Source organism: Yarrowia lipolytica, chromosome 1E, assembly GCF_001761485.1.
Source record: "Yarrowia lipolytica chromosome 1E, complete sequence".
NCBI lineage: Eukaryota > Fungi > Ascomycota > Dipodascomycetes > Dipodascales > Yarrowia > Yarrowia lipolytica.
Genome location: NC_090774.1, coordinates 645,459 through 660,436, shown reverse-complemented (window position 1 = coordinate 660,436; position 14,978 = coordinate 645,459). Strand labels below are relative to the sequence as shown.

Genomic DNA, 14,978 nt, shown 5'->3' with positions numbered 1-14,978 from the left:
CGTAGCACTGTACAAAGGCCAGTTTTATGGCGGCCCACAGAACTTGCTCTGGGAACGTCAGTGGAACACACCTCATAATCGCTCACCAATCTCGACCTGCCGATCTTTCAACCTCAACTTTGATTTGAAAATGTATTTTTGTCCCAAGTGGAAGAGCTAACTATAATTAGTTGGTGATTGAAGTAAACCGGATCGCCAGCAGTAGACCTGTCAGTAAGGCTAAGAATAATTTGAGAAAGCTTGGATTCACCCACTACTTCTCGAAGATGCCTTCACGAGAATCGTTAACCACAATCATTATGCTTAAACACCCATTTTCAAGGGACCAAACCTGAGGAGGTATTGGAAACGTTATTTCAGATTAGGCAGTCAACCGATTAGCCGCTCCAGATGAGTGATTTGAGTCATGGCCCAGAGATCAATTGACTCCACTACAGGTGCTGGGTCAATATCATTATCATATCATTACAAAAAGACAGACTATATCACAGATTAAAACCGTATCAGCGATGGCAGAAAATGTCAACATCAGAACTAGAAGAGGGCGGTGGGGGTAATGGGAACTAAGAACTGACTGATTACATCAATTCAACGTAGTTGGCAGGGAAAATGCCCTCGGTGGCGCCGTTTCGGCCTGTCCACCAATCGTCCTTGGACACACCCCGCTTGACCACGGCAATGACGTCACCCTTTCGGAAAGACAGATCACCGGGCTGCTCTCCATCAAAAGTGTAAAGAGCTACAGCCTTCTCTTCGGCGGCTGCAACAGGAGCATGAGGAGGGGGAGGAGCCGGCTTGAACGGCTTTTCTCGAGGCGACTTTTGTCGCTCGTATCGGTCCACCTTCTCGTCCCGATCGTATCGGTCGTATCGGTCTCCCCGGTCTCGGTCCCGATCATCTCGGTCGTATCTGTCATCCCGATCATATTCTCTGTCTCGGTTGGATCGACTGCTGCCGTTTTCGTGGTCTCGAGATCGGGACGAGTAATGGCTTCCCCGGTCGCCCCGGTCGCCCCGGTCGCCCCGGTCGCCCCGAGAAGAGCCCTTGTCTCTCCAGTCTCGGTCCCGATCATATCGGTCATCGTTGTTGCCCCGAGTCGAGCCTCTTCGGCCAGAGGGGTCATCCGAGTACGACGACTTGAAGTGTGTCTTGCGAAACCGGTCCGTAATGCTTTCCACTTCACGATCATCGTCTCGGTCCCGGCCGCTTCGGAATGAGTACGACGAGTCTCGTCGCGAGCCTCCTCTTCGGTCGTCATCTCTGTTTCGTGACGAGAACCGGCCTGCTGCAGCTCCTCCGCCTCGTCCTCCATACTCGTCGTCGCTGTCTCCTCCTCGTCGCACAGATGATCCGTCCGAGAACTGGGAGGGGATATCATCGTAGAACGAGTCGCCGTCGTGTCGGAAGTACGAGTCGTCGTCGGCAAAGTCGTTGGGGTTTCGGAACGCTCGGGACTCGAGCACTCGGAACAGAGCGTCACAGTCTGGCGGGGGCTCGACGTAACCACTGAGAATCTTCTTGGCAGTGGCATTGTTGTTGCCGTAGAACTTTCGGTTGGCCTCCCGTCGCTCCACCAGCACGGAGCCCTCCAGCGACACTCCAGCGAACAGACCCTTAGTCTTGGAGTAGGCGAAGATGGTGGCCACATTCGTGGCGGAAGCAGAACCGGCGGCCTCGGCATTTCGACCAAGAGGTCCGGCAGCCAGAGACATGTTTCCTCCAAGTGTGATGTTTCCGGTCTGCGAGAAGGAGTCAACGGCCTTTCTGGAGTTAAGAATGAAGACGAAGTCCGTGAGCTCGGCTCCAATCTGGCCTCCAACTCCGGCACCAGCTGTGACCAGAGCAGAAGGAGCAGACCAGCCTCCGTCGGGAAGTCGAGAAACGATGACTCCAGAGCCAGCTCGGCCCGAAAAGAGGAAACCGGCCTTGAGCACGGTCAGAATGACAAGACCCTCGGCGTTCTGAAGAACATGGGGCGGAATGACCATGTCCTGGCCGAAAATCTGGTTGGGCTTGACAAAAGAAGCAAGAATCTTGGCAGCCTTACGACACTCGCTTCGTAGCGACCGAGGAACAGGATTGTTGATACCCATGATGTGTAAGGGAGTACGAGTAGTCGTATGAGTGAGTGGTTATGATGTGGAGGAGGCTGGGCTATAAGTTAGTATGCACCACTATGCCAAGAAGGGGTTAGGGCTTCGACAAGATAGGCTATACGGACGGAGATGTCAAAAAGACGGATTTCTTATGTCGGAGGATTCGAGAGATGGGGTGCGACAATAGCTTTGGGTCAATTGTGCAACAAAATTTTCCCTAACGGGCCTGGACTCGATATGCCATCTGTGAGAGCGTACTATAACGCTCGCCACCTGTCACTTTGCTATGTATAGTACATACACACCACCTACTGGTTGCACTCTACAGCACATGGGGCTATTGAGCTACAAGTAGCCCAATGTTGGGTCTTTTGTTGGTTTTGTTATTTTTCAGTTGGACCAACCGCGGTCCACTCCAAGCAGGTGGGATTATCTCCGAAATGAGCCCACAGCGCGTGCTCAAGCCGTTTGGAGTCCTCATCTCCACCTGCCTGTTTATCTCCGTAATTGATTTTTAAGCTTTCAATTAATCATTGTTCGGGGTTAAGCTGCGGCATATTCGCAACCTGCGCGATATACCGAAAGTGCTACTTAGTGAGTTACTAGTCTCGCTTTGATTATGCCGGGTAGGATGGGAGTGGCAGTGGATGTGATGGATAATCCGCCATGACGAGACCCAGAGAGCTTGTGTATACAAAATATGACAGCAACCGAGGAACCTCGCTTATACCTTAATGTTTCGTGTTAGAGGGTGTGTAGAATGGCGAGATACAACGCTAAGAGCTCGCCGAAACCTGGGCTTAACTCGCCTCCCCGCGCTGATCCCAATGGTTTTTACCAAATTCAAATCGGCCACCAATTGCGTCCTTCAACCACTTCTTGAGACATGTCTCTACTTGCTACATTGGATCCTTACACTCGCTTAAACTTATCGTGCATAACGATACTTGTTACTTGTACTTGTACTCGCACTTGTACTCCTTCTGCATCATCCACAACATGTTGCGACCATTGACACGTGCAGGAGCCCTGAGCTCACTGACTCGACCAGCAGCTGTCCGAACGGCCTTCAGATCACTGCATTGCTCTCGACCCGCGCTTCAGACACACACCCCGCTGTCGCGAGGCAAAAAGTTCCTCAAATTCAGCCTTGCTACTTTTGGAGCCATTGGCCTGGGAGCTACCGCTCTGGTTGTCTCCTTCCTGGTTTACGACATTTCCTCTTATAAGGAGATTGATGACTGTGGTGACATTGACGTTCATGCTCTTGCCCTGTCACCTAGAAGAGGAGGACCCAAGAACCTACCCATTTTCGACTCGTGGCTGGATGATACCGACACTCCGGAAAAAGCTGAAAGCTCCAGCAAGCCTCGTCTGGTGGTTCTGGGCTCCGGCTGGGGATCTGTAGCTCTGCTCAATGCCCTCAAACCCGGCGATTACAACGTGACTCTCATTTCTCCCTCAAACTACTTCCTGTTCACCCCCATGCTTCCCTCTGCCACCGTTGGCACTCTCGAGCTGCGATCTATCACTGAACCCGTGCGACGAATCTGTGCTGCGGCTGCTGCTCACTTTGTCAACGCCTCTGCCAACAACATTGACTTCAAGGAGCGTCTTATTGAGTGTTCCCAGAGAGACCCAGTGACCGGAGACACTGTCAACTTCTATGTTCCCTACGATAAGGTCGTTGTCGGTGTTGGATGCACTACCAATACCCACGGAGTCAAGGGCCTGCAATACTGTCACTTCCTCAAGACCGTTGACGACTCGAAGAGTATCCGAAACCAGTTGGTTGCCAACCTTGAAAAGGCCGCTCTCCCCTCTACTTCTATCGATGAGCGAAAGCGTCTGCTTTCGTTTGTTGTCTGTGGAGGAGGACCCACTGGAGTGGAGATGGCTGCCGAGGTCTACGATCTGATGAACGAGGATCTGGCCAAGCACTACCCCAAGGCCCTGCGAAACCTTGTCTCTGTCCACGTCATCCAGTCTCGATCTGCCATCCTTAACACCTTTGACCATTCCGTCTCCGAGTACGCGATGGAGCGATTCAAGCACGACAACATCGATCTTCTGATCAATTCGCGAGTTGTTGAGGTCAAGGAGGACCGAGTGCTATTCTCCCAGGCTGACCCCAAGGACCCCTCCAAGAAGATCATCAAGGAGGTGCCCTTCGGTCTCTGTCTGTGGTCCACCGGTGTTGATCAATCTCCTCTTACTAAGTCCATTGTTAAGGACATTGGAGCTCCCAACCAGACCAACAGACGAGCCATTGAGACCGACCCTCAGCTGCGAATTCTCGGAACCCCGGAGGGACAGGCCTACGCTATTGGTGACTGCTCTACTGTTCGAACACATGTTCTCGACACGGCTCTAGATATTCTAAAGTCCCACGTTCTTGCTTCTCGACCCTTCTCTGCCAACACTCAGGAGACTCCCGAGGCACTCGAAAAGCGAGTTCACGAGATCAAATTGACCGTTGGAGAAGTTAAGCGACTGACTGCTGTTCTGCAGAAGACTCTGCCCGACTCTTCCGAGCATTTTGTCAGAATTGATGAGCTGTTCCAGGAGTATGATGCCGATCACAGCGGAACTCTTTCCTACTCGGAACTCACCAAGATGCTCAAAGACGTGGACCAGAAGATCACATCTTTGCCCGCCACTGCCCAGCGAGCTAACCAGCAGGGTGTCTATCTCGGAAAGAAGCTCCGAAAGATTGCCTCTATCGGAGCTGCTGCCTACGACACACCTGTTCCCTACGGAGACATTGACGCCGCCTACTACAAGCCTTTCAAGTACAAGCACCTCGGAAACCTGGCCTACCTCGGTAATGCCGCTGTATTCGATTTCGGCAAGCACGGAACCTTCACCGGAGGTCTTCTGGGCATGTACATCTGGCGATCTGCCTACTTTTCGCAGTGTGTTTCTTTCCGAACCCGAGCTCTTATGTTTCAGGATTGGCTCAAGCGAGGTCTGTTTGGACGAGACTTCATCGCCCCTTAGATTATCATATAGCTTCCATAGAATGATGATTCATGACTTACCCCCAATGCTGATAACGTAGTCTACCTGAAGTTATGTATGTAGGTTCAAGCTTGAGAATGAAGAAATTTACATAGTGGTGCGAGTAAAAGAGATATAAATATGCTAGACATACTGTATGCTATATATAGCTTATATAAACTTGTGGCTCAGTTCCAAGTATAGTGTTGGCATGTTGCCAGTTTTACAGCTGAGTGGTATGTACTGTACCCCACAATATGCAGCTTCTTCGTTTGCCGCTTGGCTGTCGACACCTTATGACTAACTTTTTATTCCATTCCAAGTGTGTGAAACAAAGTCACAAGTACACGTCTTGTCATCAGAATGGCCTACATCAATTGTCTCAACTTCGCCTTTTAGTTGTTGTCGCACGGCCCTTGCTCCCAGCTGTATAATAATAATACAATATTATGCATGTGAATGCACTGATAACCGTAACTTCCTCCCCTTGTGCAGAGAGAGGAAAATCTCCAATAAATTAAATACTATCAGCGACATCTGAGCCTAGCTCAACAAAGTGACTAGATGTACAACTGCCGCATCTTGCCGTTTAGCAAGTCGACATAGTTGATGTCGAACCGAGTGCAACTCTGGAGTGGCCACTCTAGGAAATGATGTACACGTTCTGGCAGGTGATCCTTCAAATTCAATAAGTCCTCTTGGATCCGATCACCCCACCAGAACAGAATATGCCACATGTGTGCATATCCACACCAATAACACACAAACAACAGCGCATATGTGTTGTGCTCCTCGCGTAGCAGCCTAAAGAAGCTCGGGGTCCAAAACGTGCACCATGCTGAGATGTGGGACACAGACAGAGCCTCGCGGTCCATATGAAAGAGCATGATTAGGTTATTGAGCTCAGCTGTCAGTGACCGTTTGATCCTTCGCTTCTCTGCCACACTCAGCTCCACATCTGTGTCCACAAAATCGATTATTGCCCACATATCTTCTTCCCGTGGCAGTTTCTCGCGGTCGTTTTCCGAGTCCTCACCAAAGCTGTAGTTGAACGGATTCGAAGGCTCGATTTTATCACTGTAGATAAATGTGAGATCGTGGATGGTTCGTCCTAGACTGAACAGGTCGACTCCGCCATCAAAGCTGAAGAGAGGCACAAATGGACCCATGCTCATGGCATGCAGGTAAATGAGCACGCTTGAGAGCAACACCGACTCGTATGACTCCAGTGTCATGTTAACTATTTGCAGCTGATGGGCCTTGACTGCATTTGTGAGTCTGATGAACATCTGCTCCAGCACCTCTTCTTCCAATCGTGTGTATCCCGCCACTCTTGTCAGGTCTGTTAGAGGGCCTGCTGTCTTTGGGTGCTCCCTTCCGTCCTTGAGAATGTAGATAGACTTCTTTCGATTGTGTCCCATATGCATAGTGGCGAAGGCCATACAAATTTCCTTCAGAGCGTTATTACTGGATGCTAGTTTCGTGACATTCGCCATCCAGAGCCCCTGGGCATCTTCGTTTTTGCCTGTGGCAGCCACCAACAGTGGCGTGGATTCGTTATTGTAGAAGCGAATGAGCTCATACTCGTTCAGGTTGAGATTAAGGAGAGATGCCATGGGGGTGGGTCGGGGTCGGCCATATTTGAAATCACGCTCTTCGTCAGAAAAATAGTCATCCGAGTAGTAGGTGTCGATGTCGGCAGGGTGCCACAGAAAGCGTTTTCGTGGGACCGCCGTTTTGGTCATGTTTCGAGGCAATACGATCAAGTGTAAGAGAGAATCTTCAATGTGGAGAAGACAGCTCCGATATATGTGTGGGCACATAGGCCCCTACTGTATTTGATAAGGTTGAGACTTACCGCGTGTTTGAGTTTAGATCAATAAAATAGACTTTTGTAATAACAGGCTTCTGGATTCTGCCTAGTGGTGGTCATTTTTGCACTCTTTGTGTTCAAAAGATGGGGAAGAGAAGATGATCGAGAGACAAATTTCTCAGATACCATGAGCTTGTAACATTTTGACCGACATCTCTCCTCTATTCCAAAGCTTTTCCGTGTGTTCAGGAAACATCATCAGGTGAGTTTTTCTCACAGTAGACTCATAGCCCTGTCAAACTTACGTAATACTACTGTAGCACAGAGCGGGCGAATAGAGACATCTTGTGATGAGAAATACGGATAATAAAGGCACGAAATGGGGAAGTTCGGTTAGAGAGGACAAATCAAGCTACCTGGGCAGATATCCTGCGAGGAAGCGGCTGTTTGAGGGGCAAAATATTAGAACATTTCTACCTCGAGGATCAGCGCGCGGCTTGCTGTCACCGTCAACCCTATTTGGGGTGGGCTGAAAAGAGGTCTACAGTACTGGTAGTATCAACTTGACATCTGACATGAGGTGGTTCTCAGACACAGGTACAGGTAGTAGATAGATTGAGAAATGCGCTGATTGTGAACCGTGCTAGGTGTTTACAACTTGCCTGTAGGAGATACATTTCAATTGTGCCTTCTATGTAACTCATCTATAACTCACTGAGTTCCCGACGTTGTGCTCACAGTTGCATCTCTTCCAAGAGTTGTGATTCATCTCTCTGCTTGCTCGGACATGACACTTTTAGTGCCAGCTATAGTAGCTGTTTTTCCACGGCGACTGCGCTATGGGCTCAATTGTATATCGATTCTAAGACTGTCGGATCTGCTCACATGAGCCGTTCCTACAATCTACTGTATATGCGATACCGCCATGGACACCGTTTCATGTACTTTTAAGCCCTCAAGGCCCACCGTACAAGTATTTGTTGCTGATCAATGAGCTGCCTACCATCAAAAACCTCTCTTATGGTTTAAAATGGGATCGTTTGTTGCACAACCCTTTGTCTAACCTCCATATGGACCTCACAGTAACCAAAACACTCACATTGTCAATTCACGGGCCCTCACCAGAAAATTATCCACCAGAAGATGTCTACTGTACATCTACAGTACCACCAGTCAAATATTCTAACATATTATAAATAGGCGAAATGAAACACTAACCGACAGGGGATAATGTGGGGACGACGGTACAAGCCGCAGGGATGGTGGGACAACTATAGCCGGTTATTTTGGAGCTAAGTCAATTCCTACTATCTTGCAACAGTTGCCTCGAGGAATGGCTGATAAATCCCTTAGTCTCACAAGACACTTCTCGCGTCCTCGCCGGTCTTCCTGATGTCTTGGTACAACAGCTTGGGAGGGTCAATGAACTCCTACTTCTAGAGAACCCATTTACGTGACTTAATAATGGTCTCTGGAATAGCCCAGTCCACAATATTATGAACAAAATTAGCCCTCTAGCCGCACGCTTTGTCTGAACCGAAGCAAGAAGATGCGACAAAAGCACCTGAACAGGATGACAATCTGTAACCAATCATTTCACGGCAGGTAGATTTCTGTACCGACATCTACCTGCTCTGCTGTAGGCCTCAATTGTCTGTACCTATGCGACTTGTACATTGACCCTGCTTCTCTGACGTCGGCTTGTAACAAACTCACTACTTGTAGCGATCCATCTGATACCGCTAAATGCTGTAGTTCATAATATCAGTTTGACATGGGAGATGCCAGGCCAAATTTCAGGTTTGTACTGGAATTCTAGCTGTCACCGAGGCAGCTCCAACGTCTTCTATAATATACTGGCCCAGAATGCCGAGGCTGGGACATCGTCGACAAAATAATATCTCGTTTGCCGAGGTGTCAGCAGTATATTAGCATAGACACTTGCTGTATCGACATGCACTCACCTGCAAGGCACAACATCTACATCTACTGTAACTCTACAATACGACGCTATGAACCACAGTGTAGCTACTCGTTCGGTAACTACTGTAGGCGTACAGTATTGAGACAGCCCGCGGGTACAGTAGTTCTATACTGGGAACCTTAGTCACTTACTCTTCCGAAATGACATCTCCAACTACAAACCAACTTACCAATAACCCTGGGCATATGATTGAGCTGCATTGCTCCTGGTGCCATTGTCACAACTGAGGGTGTCCCTCATTCTCTTGCCGGATTCCTGTCTACCTGTACCAACTTCAACCTTGGCATCTACGTCTCCTTTCCATGTTCTCAACTCTCCTCATTTGAAATACGACTATATCTGGCAGCGTCACGTCGAAGCGGTTACATCACCAACACACCTCCAGCCAATGCTACGATAACATCACATTGTAGTTTACGCACACCCTGTAAAGTCATAAATAATATACATTGAACCGTTAGTACTGTACGCTCTAATTATTTTGGGGGTTGCACATGTCCAGGTACAGACAATTATGCTGTATAAATTGGCAATCGCAAGTGGGCACGGTAAAGAAGTACTCACTGTATGCTGTTTTTTTTAGAAAACTGCTTTCTTTTGGGGAGCGAGGCTGTCAAACTGGACGCATCCTAGTTCAAATCCTTCAGTCTCTCACTGATCTCCCTCTGCTTTTCCTTCAGATATTCCCGAATCTCCGCAGGACTGGTCAGATTGTCGGGGATTTGAATGTCTAGAAAATCCTTGAGTTTCTGCCGAGTGCTCTCCTCTCCACTATTGGTGTTCAGTAGCGAGTGGATTGATAGGTCAAGCGACTGCTTCTTACGCAGAGAGTCCTGGTAGGAAGGAGACGCGCTTCGCTTCTCTCCACTGGCAGGCGAATTTGCCTCGCTGCGAGGAACCGGAGTAGCAGGGGCATTGCTCGCCCCAGGATTGCTGGTTCCAGGATTGCTGGTTCCAGGATTGCCTCTAAACGAATGGGTGAAATCAATCGCAGGAGGAGCATACATGGCCTGGGGAATTGGCGATGCACCAGCTGCGGGAGGCATCGCTAGAGGCATAGGGGCGGAACCAGGAGCTGGATAGCCATATGGCGAAACAGGTTTGCCATCAGGACCGGTGGGAAACTGCATTGGAGGGGGAGGCATTCCCTGCATGGGATAGGGGTAGGGGTAGGGATAGTAGGGGTAGTAGTACGGATGAGCATGAGGGTGTGGAGGAGGAGGAGGGTGAGGAAAAGGGTAATGCATAGGTGGCAGATGTTCAGCTCCAGGAGCTCCGGGAGGGGGAACAACCGCCCCATGCATGTGCTGGGGGTGCTGCTGCTGTTGCTGCTGCTGCTGAAGGTGCTGAAGATGTTGAGGCTGCTGCTGTTGTTGCTGCTGCTGTTGTTGTTGCTGCTGCTGCTGCATGGGATGAGTGGGAGTAGATGCGGCAGGTGTAGCAGCTGCGGCAACAGGAGTGCCAATTGGCGTGCCAGACAGAGAAGCTGGAGTACCAGCTGGACTGGCAGCCACAGCCGATGGGCTCACTGAAGCTGCTACTGGCGCTCCAGTCACTCCCAGACCCATAGAAGAGGGAGTCACTGCTGCTTGTGTTGGTGGTGGTGCTGCTACAAGAGTAGGTGTGGCTGCTGCTGTGGGCACGGGACTAGCAGCTGAACCAGGGCTGGAAGCCGACCCTGCTGCTCCCCCACCGTCCTTCTCCAAGACTCTCTTTCGTCGCTTAATCATATTCTTCTTCATCCGCACAGGTCGATGCACACCGTGCAGTCTGTAGTACAGACCACAAGCATTGCAGATGGTCGACCCTGAGTCGTCTCGTCGCCACAATGGAGTGATGGTAGTTCCACAGTTTTGGCAGGCAATGACAACCACTGATCTTGAGCCTGAAACAGGAGTTCCAGGCGTCTCGGGCTCAGTTTTCGTCCCATCATCGTCCTTACGCTGGTTGGCAAGCTGGACTGCCTTGTTGATACGGTTATTGTAGGCCAGGCAACCCGAGCAGGCAGCCGATCCACCAGTTCCGTTACAATGGCCGTCTCCTGGACAACTTCCCAGTGTGACATCTCCGCATGCAGCCTGCATGTCCTTGTCGTCCGGCATGTTTGAAGGCTTGCATGCGCCTCCGCAGCATCCTCCATCCCGTGTTTCGCAGCTGTCTCGTTTTTCCACCTCGGCTGCAGACAGGGCAGGGGATGTCGATTGCGAGCCTGGCAAATAAATTGTAGCAGTTGCCGGTGGTTTCTCTAGATGCGTGGGTCGCGAGATGTTTCGGGCCTTGAGGTATAGGCCGCAGGCGTTGCATATGGTGGCTCCGTTAGGAGCTCGGCGCCACAGAGGCGTACGGGTAGTACCACAGTTGGAGCACACTTGAGCAGTAATGACCGACGCCTTTTTCTTGCGTTTCGGGGCGTTGGTCGTAGCGGTGGGTGATGTTGCTGGCGAAGCCACCGGCGAAAGTGACGGTCCCGCAATTTCCTTCCCTTTTGGCGACGTCGATTCCTTTTTAACAGAGGTTGGGGCATCCACGACAGGTGCTGCGGGTGGTGCCTGTTGGGCTGCTACTGGTGCTGGTGCAAAACTCTCTGGGTGTTTCTGGTCACCTTGTGTCTGTTGTGTAGCCACGCCCTCCATTTGTTGCGGAGGCTGCGACACGTCCTCCGTCGCCCTCCCCGAGTGAGCCTGTGTCTGTATCTCTGAGGGTGGTTGTGCTGGATGCACGGGGGGAATCACCTGAGCAGAGGGAATCTGGGACGGCGTCTGCGAAGGCACCTGTTGGTGAGCTGGCACATCCGACATGGGTGTCGTTGTTGGTGCCATCTGTGTTGGTGCTGCTGGCCGTGTGTCTTCATGAGGCTGCGGTGGCATATGTGGCACTGGTGTCTGTGATCCGGGCGTCTGCGTTGGTGTCTGTGTCTGCGACTGTGGCTGTGGCTGTGTCGAAGGAGCTTTTGCTTGGGCGGGAGCTTTTGTTGAATCGCTCGGCGTCGATTCGTTGCTCCTGGCCGTTTCGTCCGCCCGGTTGATGGCGGCAAAAGAAGAGCTCATGCGTTTGTGTGTGGACTCTATGTCTTGTGTATCGGGTTTGTCGTCTGGTGTCGTGAGCTTGTGTACCGTCTGAGAATCGTCGTCGTGTCCAAGTCCTGATGTCCTCGTTGGTATTGTTCCTCCCCCGTTGGCGGCGCGCGACAGAAAGATATTTCTGGGTTAGCCTAAGCCACTTTTAGGTGTACCAGTTTAAGTCCTCCGTCTGTTTTTGTATTGGCACGTCGATGCATGCAAAAAGCCTATGGAACAGCACACTAAGAGCAGTGCGGTCACGTTACAGCACAAGGTCCGACTTTGCCACAGCTATGTGTGCACCGCAAACATTTCATAGCAATGGTTATAGGTTAAAAACACATTATTTTCCAAGCCGCCACAGCGCCTCCAGCAACTACAATGGATCCCGGAAAACACCAAGTAGAGCCCGCACGTGCCACAGTCTCCATCGCACACACACCCACCTGCATCCAAGCGCTTACAAGACCCCTGAATTGCAATTCCGGGTGCGCTGATTGGCCCCATGCAGGTTAAAATCTCTCTTGGAGCCATCTGATAACAGCCCAAGGGTTATTGACAATAGAGTGTAATACCGTTGTGTTTGGAGCGAACTCTGATCGTCGGGGTCCTTTGGCCAATCACCGTATGTCTATTTGTAATTATGCATGATGAAGACGCACATGTGGCTCCTTTTGCGTTTGTGTTAGGATGGATTAGCAAGCCCGCCTCGGGAGATACGGCCTGTTTCTGCCAGCCACTAACATCTGTGGCTTTCAATTGTTGCTTGGTTTGCTTGGTTGTCGTTCGTGTCTGTTCCTTCTTAATTTCAAGTTTCAAGTGCCTGTTCACATAACCTCTCTACAAATACGTATGCCAAGTTTCATTTCACTTTAAAGTTGAAAAGCTGGTCGCCTCTCGAGCGCGTAAAACTGGTCTTAGCAGGCCAAGGCTGCGTGTCCCACCTCGTATACGGCTACAAATAGGCTGCCAATGTCCCCCGTGTGTCGGGGCCTTGTACATTGTAGGTTAAAGGTCTTTCTTGAGGTTTGATTACCTTTGATCAGGCGATCAAGCCACAACCGAACGGGGTCGGGCGCTTGTTAAGCCAACTGAATGGATGTGTGACACCAACCCAAGCGCCGTATGGTTGTGTGTACAGATATTGCCCAACCCCAGCTCGGTGTTGATCAACGATACATGTCGGGGCGATTCCATGCTGTTTACGCGGAAATATACTTTAGACACTGACTACTGCGATATCTGATTGGATGACACCATCCCCTCACGCAGGAGGAGGCCATCTGATAATTGCTCGAAAATACGAGTAGTTTGGGCAAGTGGTAGCTGATAGGGGAGATCAGAAGAGCTGATTGTCCGCGCCCCCGTCGGTTCTGTCGCTCTTGACCCTTGGCATGCTTGGCACGCACAGATAATCTCGACAGTGCTGTACTCCTACCCGTACCCGTATAGCTCGAGTATCTGATCTGGACCCAAGACGCATGGGCACACGTCCCGTCGGAAAATAGCTTGTAACCTTGTGGAATCCGGCTATGCCGGCTACTTGTAGATAACCGTATTGTGCGAGTCCGGGGACAGTCCAACGATGCTACCTGATAGAACATATGGATATCTCGAGGCTTGTTAACGGTGCCATAGCAGTTGTTTATTACCCCATACATTTCATACAAATTACAGTTCTGGTGCCCGGCGGCAAAACAGACCTATTCTGACATCACCCAGGGCAGCTCCAACCCGACTCTGGCCACGTCATCATCTCCAACGCATACACTGTCCCAGCTTTTTTCACGCCGCCTTTCCCATTGGACAACCTCACATCAGAGAATGAACAGTGTCAGGTACTGCTTGACCTTATTTTCTAGGTTTCAACTCCGGCATCAAAAGCGGATTGATTAGACGAGCCTACGGACAGCTTAGTCGGGTTTTAATCGCTCAGGAATGCATCTGTGGGCAGTTCTACAGCGTGTGTGGGGTTCGGACGTAGCGTCTACAAGGCTTCTGTGGTGCTGATCTGCTCCTGTAGAGTACAAGCACCGGTACGAATCAGGTCCGATTATCTTTTCAATCTCATCGATTGGCTCGGAAGTAAGTATATCGGTGACAGGTATTCCTCATTGTCCAAAAGAAATAAGGTCGCCCGGGAAATGAGGTACCGCTCGGAAGTGCTATTGTTTGAATCGGGATCACCAGAGGCACTACTGACAGATCATACAGCTTGATATTGATGATGTGCACTGTACAAGTTACTGTACATACTGGTGGGAGGGACCTAATTATAGCCACCTGCAACACTTGGAGTAATCAAACCACCACCTATAATAATACACACGGGCTGTGTTCCAATTGTTCGGCCCTCATAATTAGACATGCGCACTCTCTGTCACTCCCCATCCTTCCTAATACCACCAATCACACACCCTTTTGCACCACCCCCGCCACGACATGCATTAGCTAAATCGTGTATCGTACTACACGGGACTTTCTGCTGATTGTAAAGATTTAATCATGTCCGATCAAACTCTCGTGATCTGAATACATGCACCAAAGAAGCACCTGGAGTCCTTCTTCCCCCTTCGTCCTTCACCATGCAAATCACCGCCGATGTTCGGAGTCCGAGTGGAGCATGATTACTGTATCTCGGAACTCTCGCTTCGAGAACGGACTTCCGATAGAGGTGTTGACGACTAAAAAGGACGCGTTCGGAGCCCCGAAGACTAACTGGTGATACAGACTGATTACTGATTACCTACCGTGTACATAATGTACGCTGACCCAACTGGTCATGATTACCTTACTATCGTAAAGTACATACCAGTTTATGTACTGGTGTACATACTATTTCTAGTCATACAGACCTCACCAACAATAGTTGGGTTGGTTTCATACACACTTCCAAACATCTTAACCAACCTGCTGTATTATATAAATATTACAGTTATACGATGATCACGTACATATCGAACTACAATGTAGCCAGTGTGTTTAGTGCGTTTTGGGTGCGTTTTGAAAGGCCAGAGTCATGATTG

General features: G+C 50.1%; 5 protein-coding genes across 5 annotated transcripts; 1 reads left to right on the top strand and 4 right to left on the bottom strand.

Moving 5' to 3' along the window:
• Positions 1–578: 578 nt before the first annotated feature.
• On the bottom strand, positions 579–2,093 carry YALI1_E06583g (uncharacterized protein; the record flags this gene model as incomplete). Its single annotated transcript, XM_503593.3, has 1 exon — positions 579–2,093. The coding sequence occupies one exon, from the start codon at positions 2,091–2,093 to the stop codon at positions 579–581; it is 1,515 nt and encodes a 504-aa protein (XP_503593.3).
• Positions 2,094–3,095: 1,002 nt separating this feature from the next.
• YALI1_E06573g (uncharacterized protein) lies at positions 3,096–5,096 on the top strand (the record flags this gene model as incomplete). The annotated part of the gene is made up of 1 exon (XM_503592.3): positions 3,096–5,096. The coding sequence occupies one exon, from the start codon at positions 3,096–3,098 to the stop codon at positions 5,094–5,096; it is 2,001 nt and encodes a 666-aa protein (XP_503592.1).
• A 560-nt stretch (positions 5,097–5,656) lies between these two features.
• YALI1_E06535g (uncharacterized protein) lies at positions 5,657–6,919 on the bottom strand (the record flags this gene model as incomplete). Its single annotated transcript, XM_503591.2, has 1 exon — positions 5,657–6,919. The coding sequence occupies one exon, from the start codon at positions 6,917–6,919 to the stop codon at positions 5,657–5,659; it is 1,263 nt and encodes a 420-aa protein (XP_503591.2).
• A 2,603-nt stretch (positions 6,920–9,522) lies between these two features.
• Positions 9,523–11,940, bottom strand: YALI1_E06484g (uncharacterized protein; the record flags this gene model as incomplete). Its single annotated transcript, XM_503590.3, has 1 exon — positions 9,523–11,940. The coding sequence occupies one exon, from the start codon at positions 11,938–11,940 to the stop codon at positions 9,523–9,525; it is 2,418 nt and encodes an 805-aa protein (XP_503590.3).
• Positions 11,941–13,154: 1,214 nt separating this feature from the next.
• Positions 13,155–13,613, bottom strand: YALI1_E06468g (uncharacterized protein; the record flags this gene model as incomplete). Its single annotated transcript, XM_068282906.1, has 1 exon — positions 13,155–13,613. The coding sequence occupies one exon, from the start codon at positions 13,611–13,613 to the stop codon at positions 13,155–13,157; it is 459 nt and encodes a 152-aa protein (XP_068139007.1).
• Positions 13,614–14,978: the final 1,365 nt, after the last annotated feature.